The following is a 21115-nucleotide window of genomic DNA, read 5'->3' as shown; positions in this document are numbered from 1 at the left end:
TGTAATATAACAGTCGTGATATTTTAATCAATATAAACTAATAATGTTATAAAAATACGGTATTTTAGAACTTTTCTTTGTTCGTCAATCGCGGTTGACGGTCCTTTTAAATGATTATAATAAATCAAACTTATAATATGACTGATGTTATATGAAATCTGTTGACAAATGCTTTTAATTCACACTTAGTCTGACTTATAACAAAAAAACAGCATTCGTTAATTACACGTGTATTTTCATTTATATATCTTATTATTTAAACAAGATCGATTTAATGTTAACGTATTTTTATTTTATTATATTGTTAGTTAAACACTAAAATATTTGTATTAAACTGGCTATGAACAGGATATACTTAATGTGATGTTATCGAGATTTTTATAAATAGGTAACACGTTCAAGCCAGATGTAAAAATGATATGCTGTAATCACGATCCAATACGCACTTTGACTAACAGTCAGTTGTCTGCGTAAGGACAAGATTAACACATGGAATCGATGTCTTGGCAGGATTGTGCATATGTTACATCACGGGTAAGATTTTATATTAAAAACATATCAAATTAAGTTATGCCATGTTCATTCTGTATGCAATGCACTATTTCAACCAAAGTAGAAATGATGAACCGAAAACGATGTGCTAACTGGTCAGAAGATTTAATATTAACTAACGACTTTGTAACTAACCGTAACAGAGTGTTGTTGCTTCGTACCATTCATTCTTCGTCATCATATGTAATGCAAGGAACAAATCTTGGTAAAGTGAATGTATGGGTGTTATGTATTACATTTCCGTTGCGACCTTAACTGTTCACTTTAAAGAAATGATTTCTCTGACTGACTTTATTTAGTGTTTTCTTTGATCGTTGACACGAAGGAGAAAACTCGTATTGAAATCAGCCAAATACCCTGCAAGGTGCACATCGGAGATATGTCAGTAACTCTGTTTGGCACACGATGACAAATAAGGACACAGCAAGAAACGCTTCATTTATATAACCTTCTTCATGTTCGGTCCACGAATAAATTCAAGTCATCTCCCAATATCATAATTACAAATACTTAACAAATGACAAATAACATATGAAACCAGTTACACATACTTATCGTGTTTAGATAATTGCTATGCTTTTTATAACAGTTGGTTATACAGCATTAGATTGTATGTAATTAACATACATGTAATAGCTATAATACTATAGAGCTACGCGCAACTCATCTGCTTAGATGTATTATCGAATTTCGATAGTGTCCTTATCTGCATTATCTTCACATACTAATGTACCAACGAATACTCTAGACATCGTCAGCAACAACGTTCATAGCTTCCACAACAAGGAATATGTACATTAATGGTTTCAATATTATAGCATTCTAGAAACCTAGTTTATTTCAGTCGTGTTTATTTATTTTTCGCCGTACCTTGTGCGACATGCATTGCATGTTGTGTGTGATCTGTTTGTAATACCAAATATATGTGTTTGCTTAGTTATCGGTTGAAAAGTGAGCTTTTAATTTCGATATAAACGTGGAAGTTCAAGAAATTATAATAATTATAACTGATCTAACCTTGGTGGCAATACAGACTTTCTCATATGTTTTTCTTGTACAAATAGCCGGGAAAGATTCTAAAATCCATTGTCAGACCTTCGTTATAAAACATATTTATTGGGATCAGCCATTATATTTACTGTATTAAGTTAAAATTGCATTAAAGGTGTGAACGTTAAAAAGTACGTTTTTCAACGTAAGCGTATGCTTTTTGCACAAGGTTCTTACACGTTCTCTCTGTATGAAACGTCGTTCGGGGTACACAAGAAAAACTTCACGGACGGCACCAACGGTTTCAAACGACATAATGGCATGTACTTAAGATTTAATCTTACTAAATAAATTAGTGTGCTTATTGATTGTATATTTTCATATAGTTCTAGTATTTAAGGTTCAGTTTTAGTTTTTCACAATACACAACAGACAATACTATTTAACTAGCATGGTAATTGTACTATACATTTAGTACAGACGACGAAACTCTACAGATGGCTGGATAAACAAAGGACGAATTTGACTATGGTAAGAAATATTGGAAACCTCTAGCTCTTTTTTCAGAAACATAGTCATGTTAGTTTATTTATGGTGGGAAAAAAGATTCGTGCATAATCTGCACATTGCTTGAATATATAGAGTAAACTCCATGCATTTTGGTTAATTGTAAAAACATCGCCAGATCAAGATTTGCAAACGGACCGCACAAACGGAAATTAACAATAACACACTTACGGTAAACCTATATTCGAATATGGTGAGACAGGTCGGAAACCTATCAATAAGACAGTTAAGTATTTTTTTAATTATTATATGTTCCATACCGGTTTTTAAGTACAATACATACTCAATATTCGTGTTATAGTATATTCGAGATGATTCATAGTGCTGATAAAGTTATATTGCGATACAATAAACACTAAACGATAAGGTGCAGCGCATTTATGCATAATTACAACCCTTCATCGAAAGTGATCATCATTCACACTATCCGCGAGCACATGCCATGATTGTACATGCCACCATGCCTGTCCTTTAACACCTACAGGTGTTGCAGCCAACGGTGTCCTTGAAGCTGTCTCCGGCAGTGTACCTGAGGCCGTTGTACTCGCACACTGAACAAAGGCAACAAGTTTTTTTTTCTGGGTTGGTATGAAATTTTGCTTGCGTTGTTAAACTATACAATGCGGTAATATAATGCCAATGAAAGATGCATGCACATGCAAGTTTCGTTTATTGTCAAAATTCTCTTTCAAACCAATGCAAATTAGACCTAAATATTAGTATGCATATGGCCAGTAACTAAAAGTAGTCACCGTTTGCACACACAACCTTCACTTTTAGCTGATAAAATATTCTCTACGTTGTGCACCCAGACATTTAACTTTAACTAAAACAAATCATTGTTATGGAAATATTACAGACGCTTATTTACGAAACCATACGGAGTAAAACCACAAAACATTCTTATATAATAGGCTTTTTTAACATTAACTAGATTTTATTCTGCTACATTTTGTTCCTCTCGGAAATATTAACAAATAAAAGAACCGATTACAGCATATAGTGACAAGTCCTGTGAATTAATGAAAAATTCTCCTTCTCGTTTTAAATTGACAAGATGATTGGGTGTTGCAAAGTTAAACGTTGTCGACATACGAGTCGCTTTATATATATATATATATATATATATATATATATATATATATATATATATATATATATATATATATATATATATATATATATATATATATATATTTATATATGTATGAAAAAATAAACAAACGTCGCATGGGTTTTACAAAATTGTATTAATATATGCCGACCGGTTTCGCACAGCTCATCAGGGCAAATAAAATATGCAACATATTCATTTTCAGCCTTTATATGCCCTGGTGAACTGTGCGAAACCGGTCGGCATATATTAATACAATTTTTTTATACCCATGCGATGTTGCGATGTTTGTTTATTTTTTCAATATATTGATATCTTAGTCCGGATTCACTTAACATTTTTACATATATTATATATATAAACTGGAATACGCTAAATGCCTTAAACAATTCGGATTGACGGAGATTTCTATTATCACGACAATCTGATATTATTTCCTTCCAAATGTACGTAATATTCATTTAAAGAGAACCAAATGTCATTCCGCATCAATGACCTTCAATCGTACGCAGATGGAAGATAACACGCATCAATGTGTTTTCTAAATCAGATAAGGAAAATAATATTAGTGCAACAGGTTGAGTATAACTTCAAAATAAACATTTGACAAAAATGAAAGCATTCATAATAATTATATAATACTAATAATACTTATGAGTTTACCTCCCTCAGGCGGCGGCTTTACACAGGGCATCCGTGTGCATCCCAGGATGACGTCGTTACAGAAGCACCTATTGCAGTTTTCTTCGTTATAGAACGTCGAACCGTGTTGGTATTCTTTGCCAAGATCGTCTTTGCATGGCTCTAAATATAAAACCGTATATATGTACTCTTTTAGTGAGTATTTAGAAACTAACTGTATTCGGAATTGATGAAGAAACAATGTTGGTAAAAGTTCAGAAGAAGTGGTAAGATCATATTACGGATACAAGAGTTGTATAAGTTTCGTTTTGTACGTGGAAAAGACATTCATGGAAAAATATAGTTTCACTATTCAATGCAGATTGGTTCTATGCTAAGTACATTATTTGCAAACGACTAATTAATGTGTTAATGTGTTTTTACGTCCCACGCAATTGTTTTTGTATGTCCAATTAAATACAACGCTCTGGCATGGGCGAGGCGCTCATTAAATCTGTATCTATTAAAATGATTAAAAATCAAATATTTGACTATTGTTAGCAATAACGGTTAAATTGTATGCATTTGTAGATTGAATAGCCCAAGTCTGTAAACTTTCATAGTAATCACAATTTAAGGCGATTTTGTGTGTTTCTTATGAACTATTCCAGTACAGGCTATCCCCCGTGGTCATGATATCTAACGTTAAGAAATCAAATACGTATTTAATAAATCGTCCGTTGCCGAGTGGTGTACATGGGAACCGAGTCAGCTTTAAAACGAATGGTTCTTGTTCATAAATCGCAATATAAGTATGTGTTACATAATTGTATTATATTTACTATATGTTTTTAAATGTGTTTAATACCAGACATTCATGGCTTTTGACATACTGATTAAGTGATATAAATGCAACTTTATTATTTAAAGATAAACTCGGATCAAACAATTATAGATTAACAATAAAATGTTCATGTAAAGAAAAAAAGGTAAAAGAAAACAAGACCATTCGCTCTTCAGTGTAATGACGTTAGAAATCAAGAAAATTGTAAAACCATATTATCAAATCATAGAAACTATAAATGTTCTACTCAAAGCAGGTAAACAAGACATTCATAGATATTGATAATTAGAAATTCAATATTGGTATTATTTTTCACTGACTGAATTTCAAGAGCATTGTCGATATTAGTACAATTATACAATTGACCTACTTTGAATTAAAGAATGTCTTACTCATGTCAGACTGACTAACCTTAAAAAGCCATGGCAAAAACGACGACACACAATATCACGGCACTCACGAGATTTGAGTTCATTAGGAATAGCTATTTCCTTCTTCTGAAATAGTAAAAATATAAATATCCTTATAATCACATATTATAATTATAAAAAAAAATTCGATACGTGTTGTACATGTCAACAGGATCTAATATAAATGCTAGACGTTGATGCAGGCATAATGATTGCTCAATTATAAATAATTGAGAATAAAATTGTATAACAGTCATTAATTCAATATAAAGAACTGAAACTCCAGCTGCTGGAGCAGTAATGCATCCTCATTACTTTCAATCTAAACATAATAAAAATAACAAAACCGCTACCAGCCTCTGAAGGCTGAAAATATAACAACATCGAAGATGTGTACGGGGATACACGCTACTGTATTCACGCAGAACACATAAAACTGTTTTACTGTGTTAAATTATAAAAATAACAATTCATTTTTTATAGGAAATGCTATGGAAGATTCTCATCAGATATCGTAAGTGCTATTTTTGCCACTGTTGCTATTATATATACTCTCTGTTTTTGTATCTATGATTACTTGCGACGTTTTTAACACACAAATGCGCGTGTTATATACATAATTTACTATAAAAGATAAACACTAACCTTAGTCAGTCACTTTTGAGTGGTTTGAAATGCTCGATGTCATTAGTATCGACAATATATAGCAAATACACGAGAGAAACATTGTCTGCTGACGACGAATTTGACATTTTGTCTGGCAGGGCTAACATATGGTTCAAATCTAACCTATATCATCGCGGTGATTTGTTAGATACATTACCTGTCTAAGCGGCATGTTGCATTGGATGTGTCATCCGTAAATAATATGTAAGAATATAGTTTTGCAAAATCGCAATATTTTTCTTTCTGAAAATAAAACTGATTAGAGACGAAATTGAATAAATACATTATGACATTTTAGCTTAACTCAAGTTATTTGTTAAACAGTCAGTTATGTTGAAGCTGATTGTATATTTATATGACCATATTTAATTACAACTAGCGTTAAAATGTTCACACAGTTAATTTTTGGCAGGACCATGCGCTGCACCATTCAAGATTTCATAATGTTAGCTATGTTGCATGACATACTAGTATACAGTTATTCAAATTAATAAAATAACTTTTGGGAAATATATATGTTTGCTTTCAGTTTCTTTTAATAAACGATTTGCAATAGTCAAATGAGGCCATACAAATGTATTTAGCGAATTATGCTTCTATCGATTTGCATTACGGGATATTATATATGCATTGTAATTTAATCGTAATTTACTTATGTTTATATAAAAGTGCAGGCATGTTTTACATTTCTAGAAATTCTTCATTAATGTATTAATTAAATATATATATATATATATATATATATATATATATATATATATATATATATATATATATATATATATATATATATATATATATATATATATATATATATATATATATATATATATATATATATATATACATATATACATTAATGAAGACATTATATATTTTTATATATTATAAATAATATATTTAATATTTATTCATATTTATGTATGTTTATATATATTTATTAATTTATTTATATTTATTTATTCCTTTTTATCATTAACATGGTTAACATGATTAAAACTCCTCCATTTAATGTTTAAAAACAAATGTTCCCTTTCTTTTTATTGCTTTCCTTTAAAAACCGTTTAAACGCAAAAACGAATCTGGACTCAGTGTCAAAAGTTAAAGTTTCAAAACGGTATTGAAATGCGTTGGAAAAAATACAATTAAAGATTGTGAAAAGAGTAGTAGAAATATTTTTATCTATTAATATTCATTCGCATGAATTCATTAATGCGATGATCGTGATGATTTGTTGATTCAATTAACGTTTCGAAATTTACATATTGCTGAATGGGGGATTACAAGAAAAATGCTACATTTTCTTAAAAAGGCGTTCAGAATCAATTCGACTACTGCGATACTCAACAATAACGATGTGCGTGAGGTTAAACTATTCAAGTTAAGACTTATCGGCAGCATATCGGATACCAAAAAGTTTAGTCAAGAATACGGTAGTAATCGTGTTCGGTATTATTATCAAACAGGTTTTGAATTATAACAAATTATGTAGACTGATACATTTTTGTTATCAACTTTAACCTAAATAGAAGATATTTGTTTATGTATTATTTATGGTTTTGTAAATATATTTCAAACAAATTTCACCTGTTTTCATTATCGGCCTTAGGCGTTGAGTATTAACTGGCAGAACGTATAAACAATGTTAGCGTTTTTTTAAGGGAAAGTTTTTGTTCTTTTGTTTTTTTCAACATCAGTGACAGAATCCATAAGCGTTTATCAAGTCTATACAAAAATCTCATCTGAGTGTATAAATGTAAAATAATTTGTAATTGAAATGTAAGTGCTGTGCATGAGGCAAACTATTCAGATAAGTTCTGAAATGCACCTCAAATAAAGGGCACTTTTCTGTCTGTTCATGGTGTTGCATGCGGCGTCTCATCTGTGTCTACGCTGTTTGTCAAGGCCTTTTTACTAGACGCTAGGCATAAATGGGTTAACCTAACAGTACTACTGTGGTAGGCAGTAATGTACCTTAATTCGGGATGATAAAACCCCTTATCGTACCACCGCATTGATAACTGCCTCATATAACGGTGCCTTATATATTTTTATATCATGGTCAACAGGAAGTTCTTATATCAGTCAATGTTTGGAGTTACGTGGGATTTTCAAGTAAGTCAACAATTTCTATCAACATGAATCAGGTTCAACAAAGCAAAGAATTTGATACCAAGAACGCATACATGTTAGTCTAGTTTAAAGTCATAAATCACGAAAACTTTTTTTTATCACCACAGCCCGCACAACAGAAGTTAAATAACGTCATCAATGGGACAATAAATATTAAATATCGATACAGTCATTGTACCCGAAAGTGTTGCACAGAAAGTCAAGACAAATGATTACTGTATGAGTATCCTCAACTATTTTAACTAACGATTTAACACGATATTGACACGATCATCAAAATGTCAATCTTAATAAACATCTCCAAAATGGCGTCTCCAAACTATTCGGTGAAGTGTGTTGTTCGATTAAATTTGTCACTGCAGTCAATTCCTGATCTCCAATTCAAGACGTTTATAATTAAAGCGGGTGTACTCTTCCTATTCGTAGTGCAAACAACTTTTTTTCTCTATACGATGTTTAAAATAAGCGATTATTCGTGTCGACTATTCAAACGCCGTTGCTATATATATGTCAACGTGTAAAAAGCCGGATCAGCAAAAGCAGCGTACATTTTAAATATAAAAAATGGATTGTTTTGCAGATTTTTTAGGAAAATGTGGTATGATAAACAGAACAACAGTTTACTGTCCCATTTTTTGTAATATATCAGGCGAGGCTTAGAATAAAATAAAGCCTCGCAGCTATATTATTCTAAGCCTCGCCTGCTATATTACAAAACGATAGGACCGTAACCTGTTCTTCTCTATCTACACGCCTCATCCGCTAACTCCCATCTTATATCAGCAGATAGACTGAGGCTGTAGCAGTGACTTTAGATTATTTGAAACGACAGACCTCATGAAATAAACAACAGTTTACATGACATGCAAGTCCCTGAATGTTACCAAATTTTGAAACAGTAAATTGAAGTGTTATCTTGTAAATTCGTCGGATTACTTTAGGTACCAGAAAATAAATGATACATTAAAAAAAAACGCCGTTTTGGTAGAAGTTATGGTAGAATGTATTAGCAGTTTAAAGGAGTGGATACAAATCAACAACAACATTCAATAAATAAACAATGGGAACATATTGTGCAGTTTATTCCACTTGACAAACTTTATTTTACAGACCAAATACTATTAATTAAGTACAATTACTATTAGCTTAAGAAATGAAAATTAACTTCAGATTCCTGCCAATGATGAACTAATTTTACTATTTTGACTTAAAAGATCACATATGCCTTAACATTAGCTTATAACAATACTATTAGAAAGTTAGTGAAGTCGTAGTGATTAATAGATCTATGGCTGCTCACAGGTCACAGGTCAAGGTGCAGAGCAAATTGCCGTCCTCTTTACATTTGCATGTGATGCAGTCGTCCGGATGCCCGATTCTTTCGCCGACATCGAATGTGTTACCGTTGAATCGGCACACTAAAATCAGGAGGATGTAAGCTTAACGTTTCATCTAATGACTAATATCCTACTTGTACTGCTAAACGTATATCGTAAGAAACGTGGCCAAATATGTTTACTGATACGTTTGTACAGGAACAAGACTGTATAAGCATATATGAACAAGCACCTGGACCTATACGAGCTGGGCGTATACATGTACATGTCACATGCAGACCTGTTAATAGCTCACCATTTATCATGCCATGTTTATGTAAATGGGAATTATCTCATACGGCAAGTGAAATATGTTCAATTAAAAAAACATAAATGAAAGCAAATCTGATAACCATCAACCTAAATAGCGTAAGTTTTCACTGTGAGAAATATTAAAAGTTTTCCACAGTAATGCATTCAATTGAGTTTTCAGGTCGTGCTTATGATATATTATTTTAACAGATTGCCGGTCAAACTGCCAAACATGAATATGTACGAGTACGTCCTGTTGAAGGACACTCATAAGTAAACGTTACTCCATTAGAGTTCATGCCAAAGTCCTGACTGTTATCAGTTCAATTAACATAATTGCACTTTAAGTCGGAAATTATCTGTAAGCATGAAGCTTATATTTAACTACTACGCTCATTGTGGCAGCACAAGGCTGCAGGGGACCGTTTAAATAAACATCGTAGTACACTTTTACGATACGATACATTTTTCGAAGATACATAATTGCTTAAGCCATTATCATATGATTATAAATTTCCAGTACTTAATTAATTACATTGGCATCTCAAAAGCCGTAAATATTTGACGAGCATGGCGAGCTCGTTCGTCTACTTATTAAGATTACACAATGCTCTCGTAAGTTAGCATTGTCGTGCGATCGTGTATGAAACGGCCCCATATTGATCTCTGATCGACTCACCTTCATATTAATCTCTAATCGACCTCATAATGGCAGTACAATGCTGCATATTAATCTCTATTCGACTCATTTCCATATTAATCTCTAATCGACCTCATAGTGGCAGTACAATGCGGCATATTAATCTCTAATCGACTCATCCTCATATTAATCTCTAATCGACTCACCTCCATATCAATCTCTAATCGACCTCATAGTGGCAGTATAATGCTGCATATTAATCTCTTATGGACTCACCTCCCGGAGTCACCTCACATCCATCCATGATCGTGCAAATTATGTTTCCATTTATACAATGGCACTTGTTGCAGTCTTGGTCCAGGAACACTGAGCCGTTAGGGTATTCCTTCAGACGGCCATTACAAGACCCTAAACATGATAAACCATGATAAACATGCCTACTAACAGGTTATACGATTGCGTTACAATATTTAAATTAGCTTGATTACATCGAAGCCTAAAGCGCTGAAACATACTCGAGAAGATTTCCTGGGTTGAACCAGTTCATGGTGTACTTTAGAGAGATATCAAAGACGCAAACACGGTTAGGATCGAACCCGTGGCTTTATGGTTGCCAGCGGACTGCATATCCACAAAATTATGAACTGTTAACGAGTATGAACTGTACGCCATGGCGAGTACTACGAGTGTATTATTATATAATTACTATAATGGTTAACGTAATTAATTAATTAATTTTATTGATAATATAAACTGTATTATCCACTTCTTGAAAAAGTTAAATCGAAACAAATCAATAATTATCGCTGCTGTTGTGTAATATATTTTCTTGGTTACTGCAGAATATAGAACAATGAATTGATAATTTACTATGCAGGTCAAACCATTTGCAAACTAACGTGCCATGTATGGAGTTATGATGTAATTATAATGCATTGATGTGAAAGTTTCCCATTAAACAATTTAACATGTAAAATGTAAAACACCAATGGCCAATCACTTAAATGGAGCCTGCAAATGACAGAGAACTAGCAATTCTGTACATGTGATAACTTGTATGTAAAAACATATCATATTAATGGAAACATCATCATACAATAATCATGCGTTAATAAACAATATTGTTCATAAGTTCAAACTTACCCACATCAGCTATCGCCACCGAAACGACGACATACATAATCACGATACAAGAAAGTGTTGCTTTCATGATGAATAGTTGACGTTGTATCCTGAAACAAAACACATAAACACATTAACCCTTTGCATGCTGGAAAAATTGTCGTCTGCTAAAATGTTGTCTGCTTAATTTAAAAAAATAGCATTTTCTTCTTTTTTTTCAAAGAATACTATCAGAATAGCAAACAGTTTGGATCCTGATGAGACGCCACGTTCTGTTGCATATCATCTGGATACAAACTGTTTGCAAAGGCCTTCAAAATTCAGTTCCAGCACTGAAAGAGTTAACTCATAGAAACGGGTGGCTTAATGCTGCAATAATGGATCGCATCTTTGATTAAATGTATCTCCAAGCTTATCTGAGATAAGAACATTGATGATAACAATAAAATGTAATATCAAGCATCTTCAAACAAAGCTATTTACAAAATTGTATCTTATATGAATTATGTACCAACATTTAGGTAATGTACCGGTACATTTATTTCAGTTAATTTCATGTCCTTTTTGGTTCAGATAAGCAGCGGCTGTTGTTCATTTTTGAAACTTTAGTTATAATTGAAATTTGAAATCTACTAACACTTCAATACATTTATTGACGAGCTTATAGTTTCATTGAATTTACACAAGTAGAATTGAAACTTACCCCTGTCAGTTGGATCAGTTGTATGTTGAATGAATAAAACTTGATAATTTTGACAGTATTTATAGGAAACGCTTGCTTGTGATCGATGCTTACTGTGCCTTAAATAACACATCAATGGGGATCGAATTGTACGTTTAGGCACTGAGAGCACCTTTACGTTAATGATCGTTTAGCTTCGGGAAAATATATGACATATCGTAACAATATGGTACATCTGTTTCCATATTGTAAACTGAGTCACAATGAGTCATTTTAATACGAAATTGCAAATATTTAGATTTCTTCCTCTTGCAGATAAAACAAAAACTATATAAAAAAAACTCACATAGCATGGAATTATTTTACTTTGAGTTCATGAATATAAGTTAGACCTTGAACCGATTAAAAAATCATGCATTGCTTTTCGCTAAAACACAATTGTTTACAGTTCATATAACGCTGACAGAGGCGAATTTCGTGTTTATGGCTATAACGCATTACTGTGCATGTGCTTATAACTTAAATATTGTCAGATGTGTATTTATAAAGATGCATTGGAATTGTTCAAGTTACATGAACAAACTTTCTGTCCTGTTCTGTTCATCTATAATAATGTTTTTTCTATGTGTATATGATTATATATGGATTTTTAGTACTAGTTTAAACATAACCAAAACGTAGCAGACGGAACTCTTCTGTCATATACTATTCTATATTAATAAATTAAACAATTTATAACCGACCCTGCAGCGACATACATGATTAAACATTTTCAAACTCATACTCATTTTCATTTAAGCGTACATGTAGTAACAGCTTATCACTATACACGTATACACAACCTGAACAATGATATTGGCTAATTTATAATACCACGCGTTCGGCCCAATATAAAATTATTTACAAAAATCAATAAAATATTAATAAAATATCAATATTCCCTTTGTACATTTACAGTATAAACTAAACCTAGTAGTTTATATTGCATAACGGAGTAAATCTTTGCAATAACTCCAATATAATGTTTATATTCTTATCACAATCAATAATATAAAATGGTTGCTTCCTTGATCTGAAACAAAAACAAACGCTTAAGTTAATCGTTTTATCATTGATACAAAGCATAAGCTAAAATGTCATTCAACTAACTTACAAATACACAGTTGGTATGCGTCGTGGTGTTTATTAGTACACAATTGAAAAAGAAGTACGTCTACATACGATAATTGATCAACTCTATGTGTTCTTTGTGGTCATATATGCATGTTTTGTAAAATTTGTTATTCAACTAAAATACAGTATTTCGCGATGCAAATGTAATGTAGTAACTTTGTGTATACCTATTATACACAGGGTAAATCAAATGTCTTTCAAACCACTTAAGCCTTTATCAATAAATATTTGAACAGTGTTAGATGGGTGGACCTCCTATTTAAATGATTTAGTTTCATACTAGCAAATTTATTCTTCATTTGTGAGTCCTTTTTAATTTAAACAATATGGATGAACATCAAAGCAGTAAACCCAATTTGTAAAAAAATATATAAAAAATAAAAATTACCATTCATTAAGTGTGCTGTTGAATTTCACTAGCAATAACTTGTTACTCAAAAGGATTATCACTCTCAAGAGCTTATACCGATTAAATAAATCAAAGAAACTTACAGAAAAATTAATGATGATTGTCCATTGCATTCGTCTAAACTCTTTAATTGCTACAAATTAAAATATTGTTTTTCGCAAGACCCATTTGGCAGACATTTGAAAACATTTACCTATTGAACTTCATCAAAGAAACTTACCGAAAAATTAATGATGATTGTCCATTGCGTTCGTCTTAACTCTTTAATTGCTGCAATTTGAAATTTTGTTTTTCACAAGTCCCATAAGTTTACCTATAGCTAAATGTATCGATGAATTTCATTAGTTAAATGTATCTCCTTCAGCTAATCAAATAGCGCAGTTTATAAGTTACAGTCAATGATGCGTGCTGTTTAGATGGCGAAGGTTAGATCGTCTGTACACATGCCTGGGGTCGTATCACACAAATGGACAGCTGTTTATGGCTTAATTAGGGGCATATGACAAGAAATACACAAGTGGATTGAAACTGTTAGGGGCTCATTTTAAAGATATCGTATCTTGCCAGCCAGCTGGGGTGGGGGGGGGGGCTTAAGCCCCCAGCCCCCACCTAAATACGCCTCTGACCTATACTATATTATACTATATGGGAGAATTTTAAAAGCTGATATGTTTGTGGGGCGTACTTAAGGATACCAATAACGATAATTAAACGTTTTTATATTGAACATGTATAGTCGTGCGTTATTAAAATGCACCAATTTATTATAAAGTGTTGGACATAAAATTAAATAATAAAATACGATAAGCATTATTTCCAAAAGTTTACAAAAACGGCTATGAATGAAAGATCTTAATATAACTTTGTCTCAAAAGTAATCATTGATGGACACTCAAAATTTAAATAATTTCATAAGCATAAGCGTCGTTTGAAATTGAAATCAATCAAGGCAGATTAACGGTTTTCCATAAAACCTACTTTTCGTTGGCATAACATGTTTCATGTGTATTTAACGATGACGTTGTTGTTCTCCTAGGATACAGGGACATCTTTTTCCGTCGCCCATTAAGCTGTAAACAATTTAATTAAATGAACGCGAACACATATTACAAACAAACATATTAGTCTTTGTGTCGTATATCATGATTAATTTGTGTTCAAAGTATATGTGAATACATCAGCTTAAAGGGACAGGCCATTGACAGGCGTGTTTAAAATAGAGTTAAATAGTGCAACATATTGTATTTACAAATGATGATGTACAGTTTATTTAAAGTAAAAAAAGGTCGCCAAGCCCGTAAGCATTAACGCAACGTATCAAAACTTTATCATATATTTAGTTTTGTTATACAGTATGTAACTTTTTTGACCAAAACAAAATAACAGTTATCTGTAAAGTTTGTAAAATATGCTTTGTGCTTCAAGCGACGCTACTTAATATACAGTACAATACTCATTAAGAAAAAGTCGGTAGTGTAACATATGTTTGCAATTGTTGGATATTAAAGAACCGATGGGATATATTAACAACTCAAAACATTTAAAATCAAGATACATCTTTGATTTGCATTGTATTCAGGGTGAGTTATCTGATAGTACGGTCATACTCCTAACGACAATTATTATTTCAGCGATCAGTTTTCTATATTTTTCCTTATGAGAAATGATCAAGAAAAAAAATGATGTAGGTAATAATTTATGTCTTACATATTAAATTGAACTTCATGTTAAAATAGCAATATTTATAATAAACGTCATCATACAAATTTTAAATCATTAAATTGAATTATGTGTAACATGTTTCGATAATTAAAAGAAATAGAAACTTTACTTCTCACATGTTGTAATTTGTGTTTTAAACAGTCTTGTAATTCACATGCGGCATATCATCTATTAACACAATACTTTCGATTAAAAATTGTTCGCGCATTTCAATGTTTTAGTGAGGAGGAGCAGTGTTTATGGTTTTGTTTTGGTTCAGTTTTTTTGCCACGACAGAAACTTTGCCCCAAGTCTTCGAGATCAATGCAAATGTGGTCGACGTTGTTTATATTGCAGGTAATCAATTTTTTTCAATACCACAACAGTTGAATATCAAAGCTAGTAGTTACAAATGCATACACAAAAGAAGACCATAGGGTGAAACAACTTTTGATAACCTTTTTTAATGGATATTATCACGTACCGTTTAAAATCATGAATATCCTCACAAATGATTTGTTTTGTTTTCTATGTAATCTATGACATCGGTTTTAAATTGACATGATAAATGGCAAGCCAAAAATACCTCAGTTATAGGAGCGAAATCATCTTATTGTTTATTACTCGAAACCTATTTGTACAGGTTGTGTGTGCAAACGTAAGTGTAAAAATATGCATCGAGGAATTTTGCAGATATTTGAGAAAAAAATCTATATATAATTGTACCGTTAAAGAAAACACTTAAAATAAATTAACTTCAAAAAAGAATAAAACAATGTATATATCTAACACTTAAACAATAATTGTAAATGATCCACGAAATGTTTATAATACAACAGTAAACAAGATTTACGCCGTGAATAAAAAAAGTTTTTCTCGAACCCATAACATTATGCCAGTGTGGCGTAAGTCTTTAGCGTTGGTTTTGAAGTTTCGCAGAACCGGAAGAATGTTAATTCGTCGTTCTTACTCGATTTCCTAGCAGACAATGATGGCTTGTTATAAATTACCGTATACTTATCTGTAACAGTCTATCACGAAATTATTCAGGTGCTTCATGGTTTCAATCCGTTTTTAAAATGCAAAACGTGAAAATATGGTGCTATATTGGGATTTTATTTATATTGTCTACAATCAGAATTTGATTAAACTACCATTTTAACAAATCCAACAAATCATCCCAAGACACATTTATTGCTTGAAATATTAAAATTTATTTTTACTTTGTACAATTAGGCATATTTTTTATTATATAGAGTACGGAAACTTATTTTGTCTTAGAAAAATTCGTCTGAGGAAGGTAAAATAAATCGTAAAGCGAAAACACAAATCCATGTACATGGATTCCCAAGCTACAGCTTCATAAAAAACGCGTAAGAACGTAACGCACAGCAATTTATACAATTAATGTGTTTACGATTTTTACGATTTATTCTTGCCGCTATATTTGCAGAGAAGGCATACATCCCACTTAATCGTGAGTGTGGTACCCGTCTGTATCTCGAGACTATTCGCTTCATCGTCGCCATAATTACTACGATTGCTATTGAAAATGACTTGCCATTTGAAAATATCCCATTCAATCTATTCATCAGAAAAAGTGACAACAATTCCTAAGATAAGTATCATGATATCTTGCTTGTTGCGTCCCTTTATTTGATAAGGTCCTTTTGTGGTATTTTGAGATGCATAGGCACATTTGATTTTACTTACACAGCTTTATTCAATAAGCTCCCATTTAAATACATAATATACTGTATAATATCCAAAGCAAAAATCGGTCTGCCATTCATCAATTTTATTCTATGCCTAAGCCAATGTGAAAAAGATTTTATCAATGCTTTGTATCAGAGAAATCTCTTTTAAGACTCCGTTTTACCCAGTTGTATGTACATTGGCAATGACGCGCTCGCGCCCGGTATTGGAGAAATGCAATTCTTTTTTAAAAAACTAATCAAAACATAAATCTACATACACATTTGAACTATTCCGTCGCTGCATTGAGAGGCTCCCGTTTTAATCTTGTGTAGTGCCTTGAACATCGGATTACAAGATATCATAGTGTAATACATTTTCACTCGAATATTCCTTGTTGGCTGTTCTAAAAACTGTATTAAAGTTAGTCCGTTTTCTTTTAAGAGGTTAACGTGGTGACTGAACAGTTTTCAAGAATACGGATGCGCGAATTTGAATACAATTAAATGGTTTCGCATATAGACTTGTGTAAAGCAATGTGTACGTCATCATGAAATGTTTAATGAATTTTGTACGGTTATATCGTGCGTATTTATTATGTTTTTGTTCATGTACTAGTTTACTAGTTTGCTACTAGAGTGGGGTAACAGTATGTGATCATAAAATTCAGAGTATTTGTTGCTTCGGTGTATGATGGATTTTTATTTTCGGGAGTAATTGTATATACATATTTTCACGAGAAACGTATAAGCTTATTGTGCGCTTTCAGATTTTTGAGTTTATTTGACACAAAAAACATATTTCACATTGCCAACTGGATTGAAAACGGATGATGCAAGAGTTTTAACTGGTTTTTATATAAAAAAACACACAAATACATTGATTAATATACCAAATATAGTTGTAAATATGACATGCATAAGTATACATTCATAAATAATATATCGTCCACAATAAACAGCCATGATTGAATCTCGTGTGTATATTTAGTTCATTAAGCATGACTTACCGATGAAAATAGAGTATTAATATTTGCTTTATGAAAGGGTAATATAAAGTTACATACAAGTAAACATATGGTAAATATTAACACGTCATTATTGTATCTGTTTGTTTTTCCACAGGCTATTATAGCTAACATAACTTCATTGTGCACGCCGCAATCCCGTTTTTCCCACACACGCATGTGTTACAGCCGTCGGCATTCATGAAGCTGTCGCCGGCATTGTATTGGTTTCCGTTATACTCGCAAACTGAAATCAGACAAATATAATAAGTACTTTAAATATTGTAAATGTATATTTTACTTCAAATACATATGCTAAGTAATAACATTAAACTAATGAAGATTTTCGAAACCATGTCTGCTTTTTATTGAAATGATCAACTTCCTATTTAAAAAAAAGAAAGTACTCACAAGAACAGCATTATTAAAATACGATGTAAAACAACGTCTCAAACTATACTACCGGTTTACAAAAATAATTATAATATATTTTCATAGACATATCAGAGATACAGACGCTTTTTGAGAGCCACAATGACACATAAACAATTTATAACGGGTCATATGTAGACCAGTAGACAATAAAACATGCAATACAAATACTTGATTTTAATACCAAAGCTTGCTTTTATATTTACGAGATTAAACAATATTGTTTAAGTTAAGCTAGATAATGATAATTGAAGTGATGTTATAGCTGTTTTATCGGATTAAATTCTCCTACATTGATACATTTATAAAATTGATTAAGGAGATAAACACATTTAAAGAGGTTTAACTTGTCAATAGAACCATATCTCCCGTTTCCCCTACGTATACAAAGGTCTTACATCGTTCGCAGTGTACAGCGTAGACTACATTGATGGATTTGCAGGTGACCTCGCTCCGCACATTGTAGCTTTTGCCGTACATGATGGAGGCCGAAAAGTTCAGCGATACCACCGGCAAAAGCTACAATGTGCGGAACGAGGTCACCTACAAATCCACCAATGTAGTCTACGCTGTACACTGCGAACGATGTAAGACCTTTGTATACGTAGGGGAAACGGGAGATACCCTGTACCAGCGAAATCCCCTTAACCTGTCCCGGATACGGACTCGACACAATGACCCGGTTGCCGAGCACTTTTACACAAACGGCCACAGCGTCGCGGACTTCCGGGTCATGGGACTCGAAAAATTAAATGGATCGGACGAGTACCAGAAGACCATCGACCAACTTTGGAAGCGTAAATTGAGGAAGTTCAAACCATATGGACTAAACACAAAAGACTAATAAAAATTGCGCGCAATGTAACGTTCAATAATATAACGTCACTTCAGCTAAACATGATATGCTTCACAAATTAATGCCGCTGAAGAAGACCGAGAGGTCAAAAGCTACGGCAAATTTAATAAAAGCGTTTTATTATATATATATATATATATATATATGCCAACAACATATACATCCCTTCAAAATAGTGCTACTTTATCACGGAACCGTTGACTTTCAAGGACTCGTTCTCCTCAAATATACAAATTTTAAATACATGATTTCGTATTACCACTTGATTAATGAATGCAACCGTTATATGTGTTAGTACAAATGAACACATTTTGGCAATGAAAGTTTGTTTAAAATGATTACTTGCCTCCTTGAGGCGGCGGTGGTGCACATAGCATCATCGTGCATCCTATATTTCCGTCAGCACAGAAGCACCTGTTACAACCGTCGTTGTTAATGAACGACGCACCGTGCGCGTATTCTATGCCATTCTCGCCAATGCATGGCCCTAAACATAATTAAGTATACATATATTTTATATAAAAATTATTTCGCAATTTACACTAGTGTAATTGAAGCAATGAATGCTATCTGCAAACTAGTTTTCGTCGGTTTTAACCTGTTTTTAAATATGTTTGTCAGAAAATTATGTTTATGTATTTTTAACGAGAATTTATAATTATAATGAAAAACTCACTTTCTTCCGCTTTTGCCGAAATGACTACTGATAGCATCATGAGACCCACGAGAAATGATTCCATTTTGAATATTATATGTCTTCTCCTGAAAATAGTCAATACTAAAAAATCTTGTTGAAACATAAAATATCGTTTACATTTGACGGTTAAATACAGTTCATTGCATGTTTTCAAACCAGAAATTTAAAACATAAATGCAGCCCGTAAGTAACTACAATTCAGAAGAATTTTGTTTGCACTATTAAATTTTTAATTATAAACAAACCAATATGGATCACCCCTTTTTTATCGACTTTTACACACATGATGCTTTGTTGTTGTGTATATTATGATATTCAAATAACAGCATTATATATAATCCTCGTATCAGCATGCCTATATTCGATATGTTTTACGAAAGCGGCATGCAAAACTTACCTAAGTAAGTAATAAGATCTTTGTGCTCAATGTATATTGCCTTCATTATAGACACTATATATAGCAACTGCACGACGGCCATCTGTCCAGCTGTCGACATAAGGGTGCATAGATGAACATAGGTCTGGGGCCGCAAGCGAGCAAGGCAGATGTTTAACCTATTGCATTATGCCAATTTAGTTTCGGGCACATGTATTAATATGTTTGACAAATTGGTAATTACTTTTAATACAAAATTGTTGGATGTGTATACATATATTGTACATGTTTTGCAATAAGTATTGAATTCAACAAAATTTTAAACTAATTTGCTTAATCATCTTGTCTCTATTCTTAAAAATAGTTTTACTGTAAACTGTGAACGTGAGAAATATAATTCAATGGTTACCAAAGATGTCGTGTTGATGTACGCGGCTTTCTGAAATTTATGAACGTATGAAAACCACCAATTACTTTTTCTTAAATCCTTCTTAAAGATAAAAAGATCGATGCACTACGAAAACATTAAATAAACGACAAAGCTTCTGATTTCTAACAAACGCGTATGATGATATTATGTAAGGTTGTACGTTTTCTTCCCGAAAGGTACAGGCAAGGACTGACACTCTGCGTGAATGGATTAGGCAATTCTCCCTACCTTGTTTTCGAGTAGTTGTAAAGACAGACTGTGTTTTTTGCATGGCCAAACTCATTACGAACAACATGCACATGTATATCGTCAATATCTATGAATTATTCGCTGAAAATAATACTGATGAGCTTTGGAGTCTGTAAAGACCC

The 21115-nt window shown here is 32.4% G+C and overlaps 1 protein-coding gene across 1 annotated transcript in view; it reads right to left on the bottom strand.

The window, feature by feature from the left end:
* LOC127831451 (uncharacterized) overlaps positions 1 to 19981 on the bottom strand; it is a 35062-nt gene extending 15081 nt beyond the window's left edge. Inside the window, exons 1-5 of the mRNA XM_052356434.1 lie at positions 19918 to 19981; positions 18087 to 18200; positions 10442 to 10573; positions 3887 to 4027; positions 2592 to 2660 (exon numbers count right to left, since the gene is read on the bottom strand). Coding sequence (XP_052212394.1) covers positions 2592 to 2660; positions 3887 to 4027; positions 10442 to 10573; positions 18087 to 18200; positions 19918 to 19981 — 520 coding nt within the window. The remainder of the gene's footprint in view (positions 1 to 2591; positions 2661 to 3886; positions 4028 to 10441; positions 10574 to 18086; positions 18201 to 19917) is intronic.
* Positions 19982 to 21115: the final 1134 nt, after the last annotated feature.

This window comes from Dreissena polymorpha, chromosome 5, assembly GCF_020536995.1.
Source record: "Dreissena polymorpha isolate Duluth1 chromosome 5, UMN_Dpol_1.0, whole genome shotgun sequence".
Classification (NCBI taxonomy): Eukaryota; Metazoa; Mollusca; class Bivalvia; order Myida; family Dreissenidae; genus Dreissena; species Dreissena polymorpha.
Note: the sequence above shows the minus strand (reverse complement) of the source record. Positions and strands in the feature narration are given on the sequence as shown.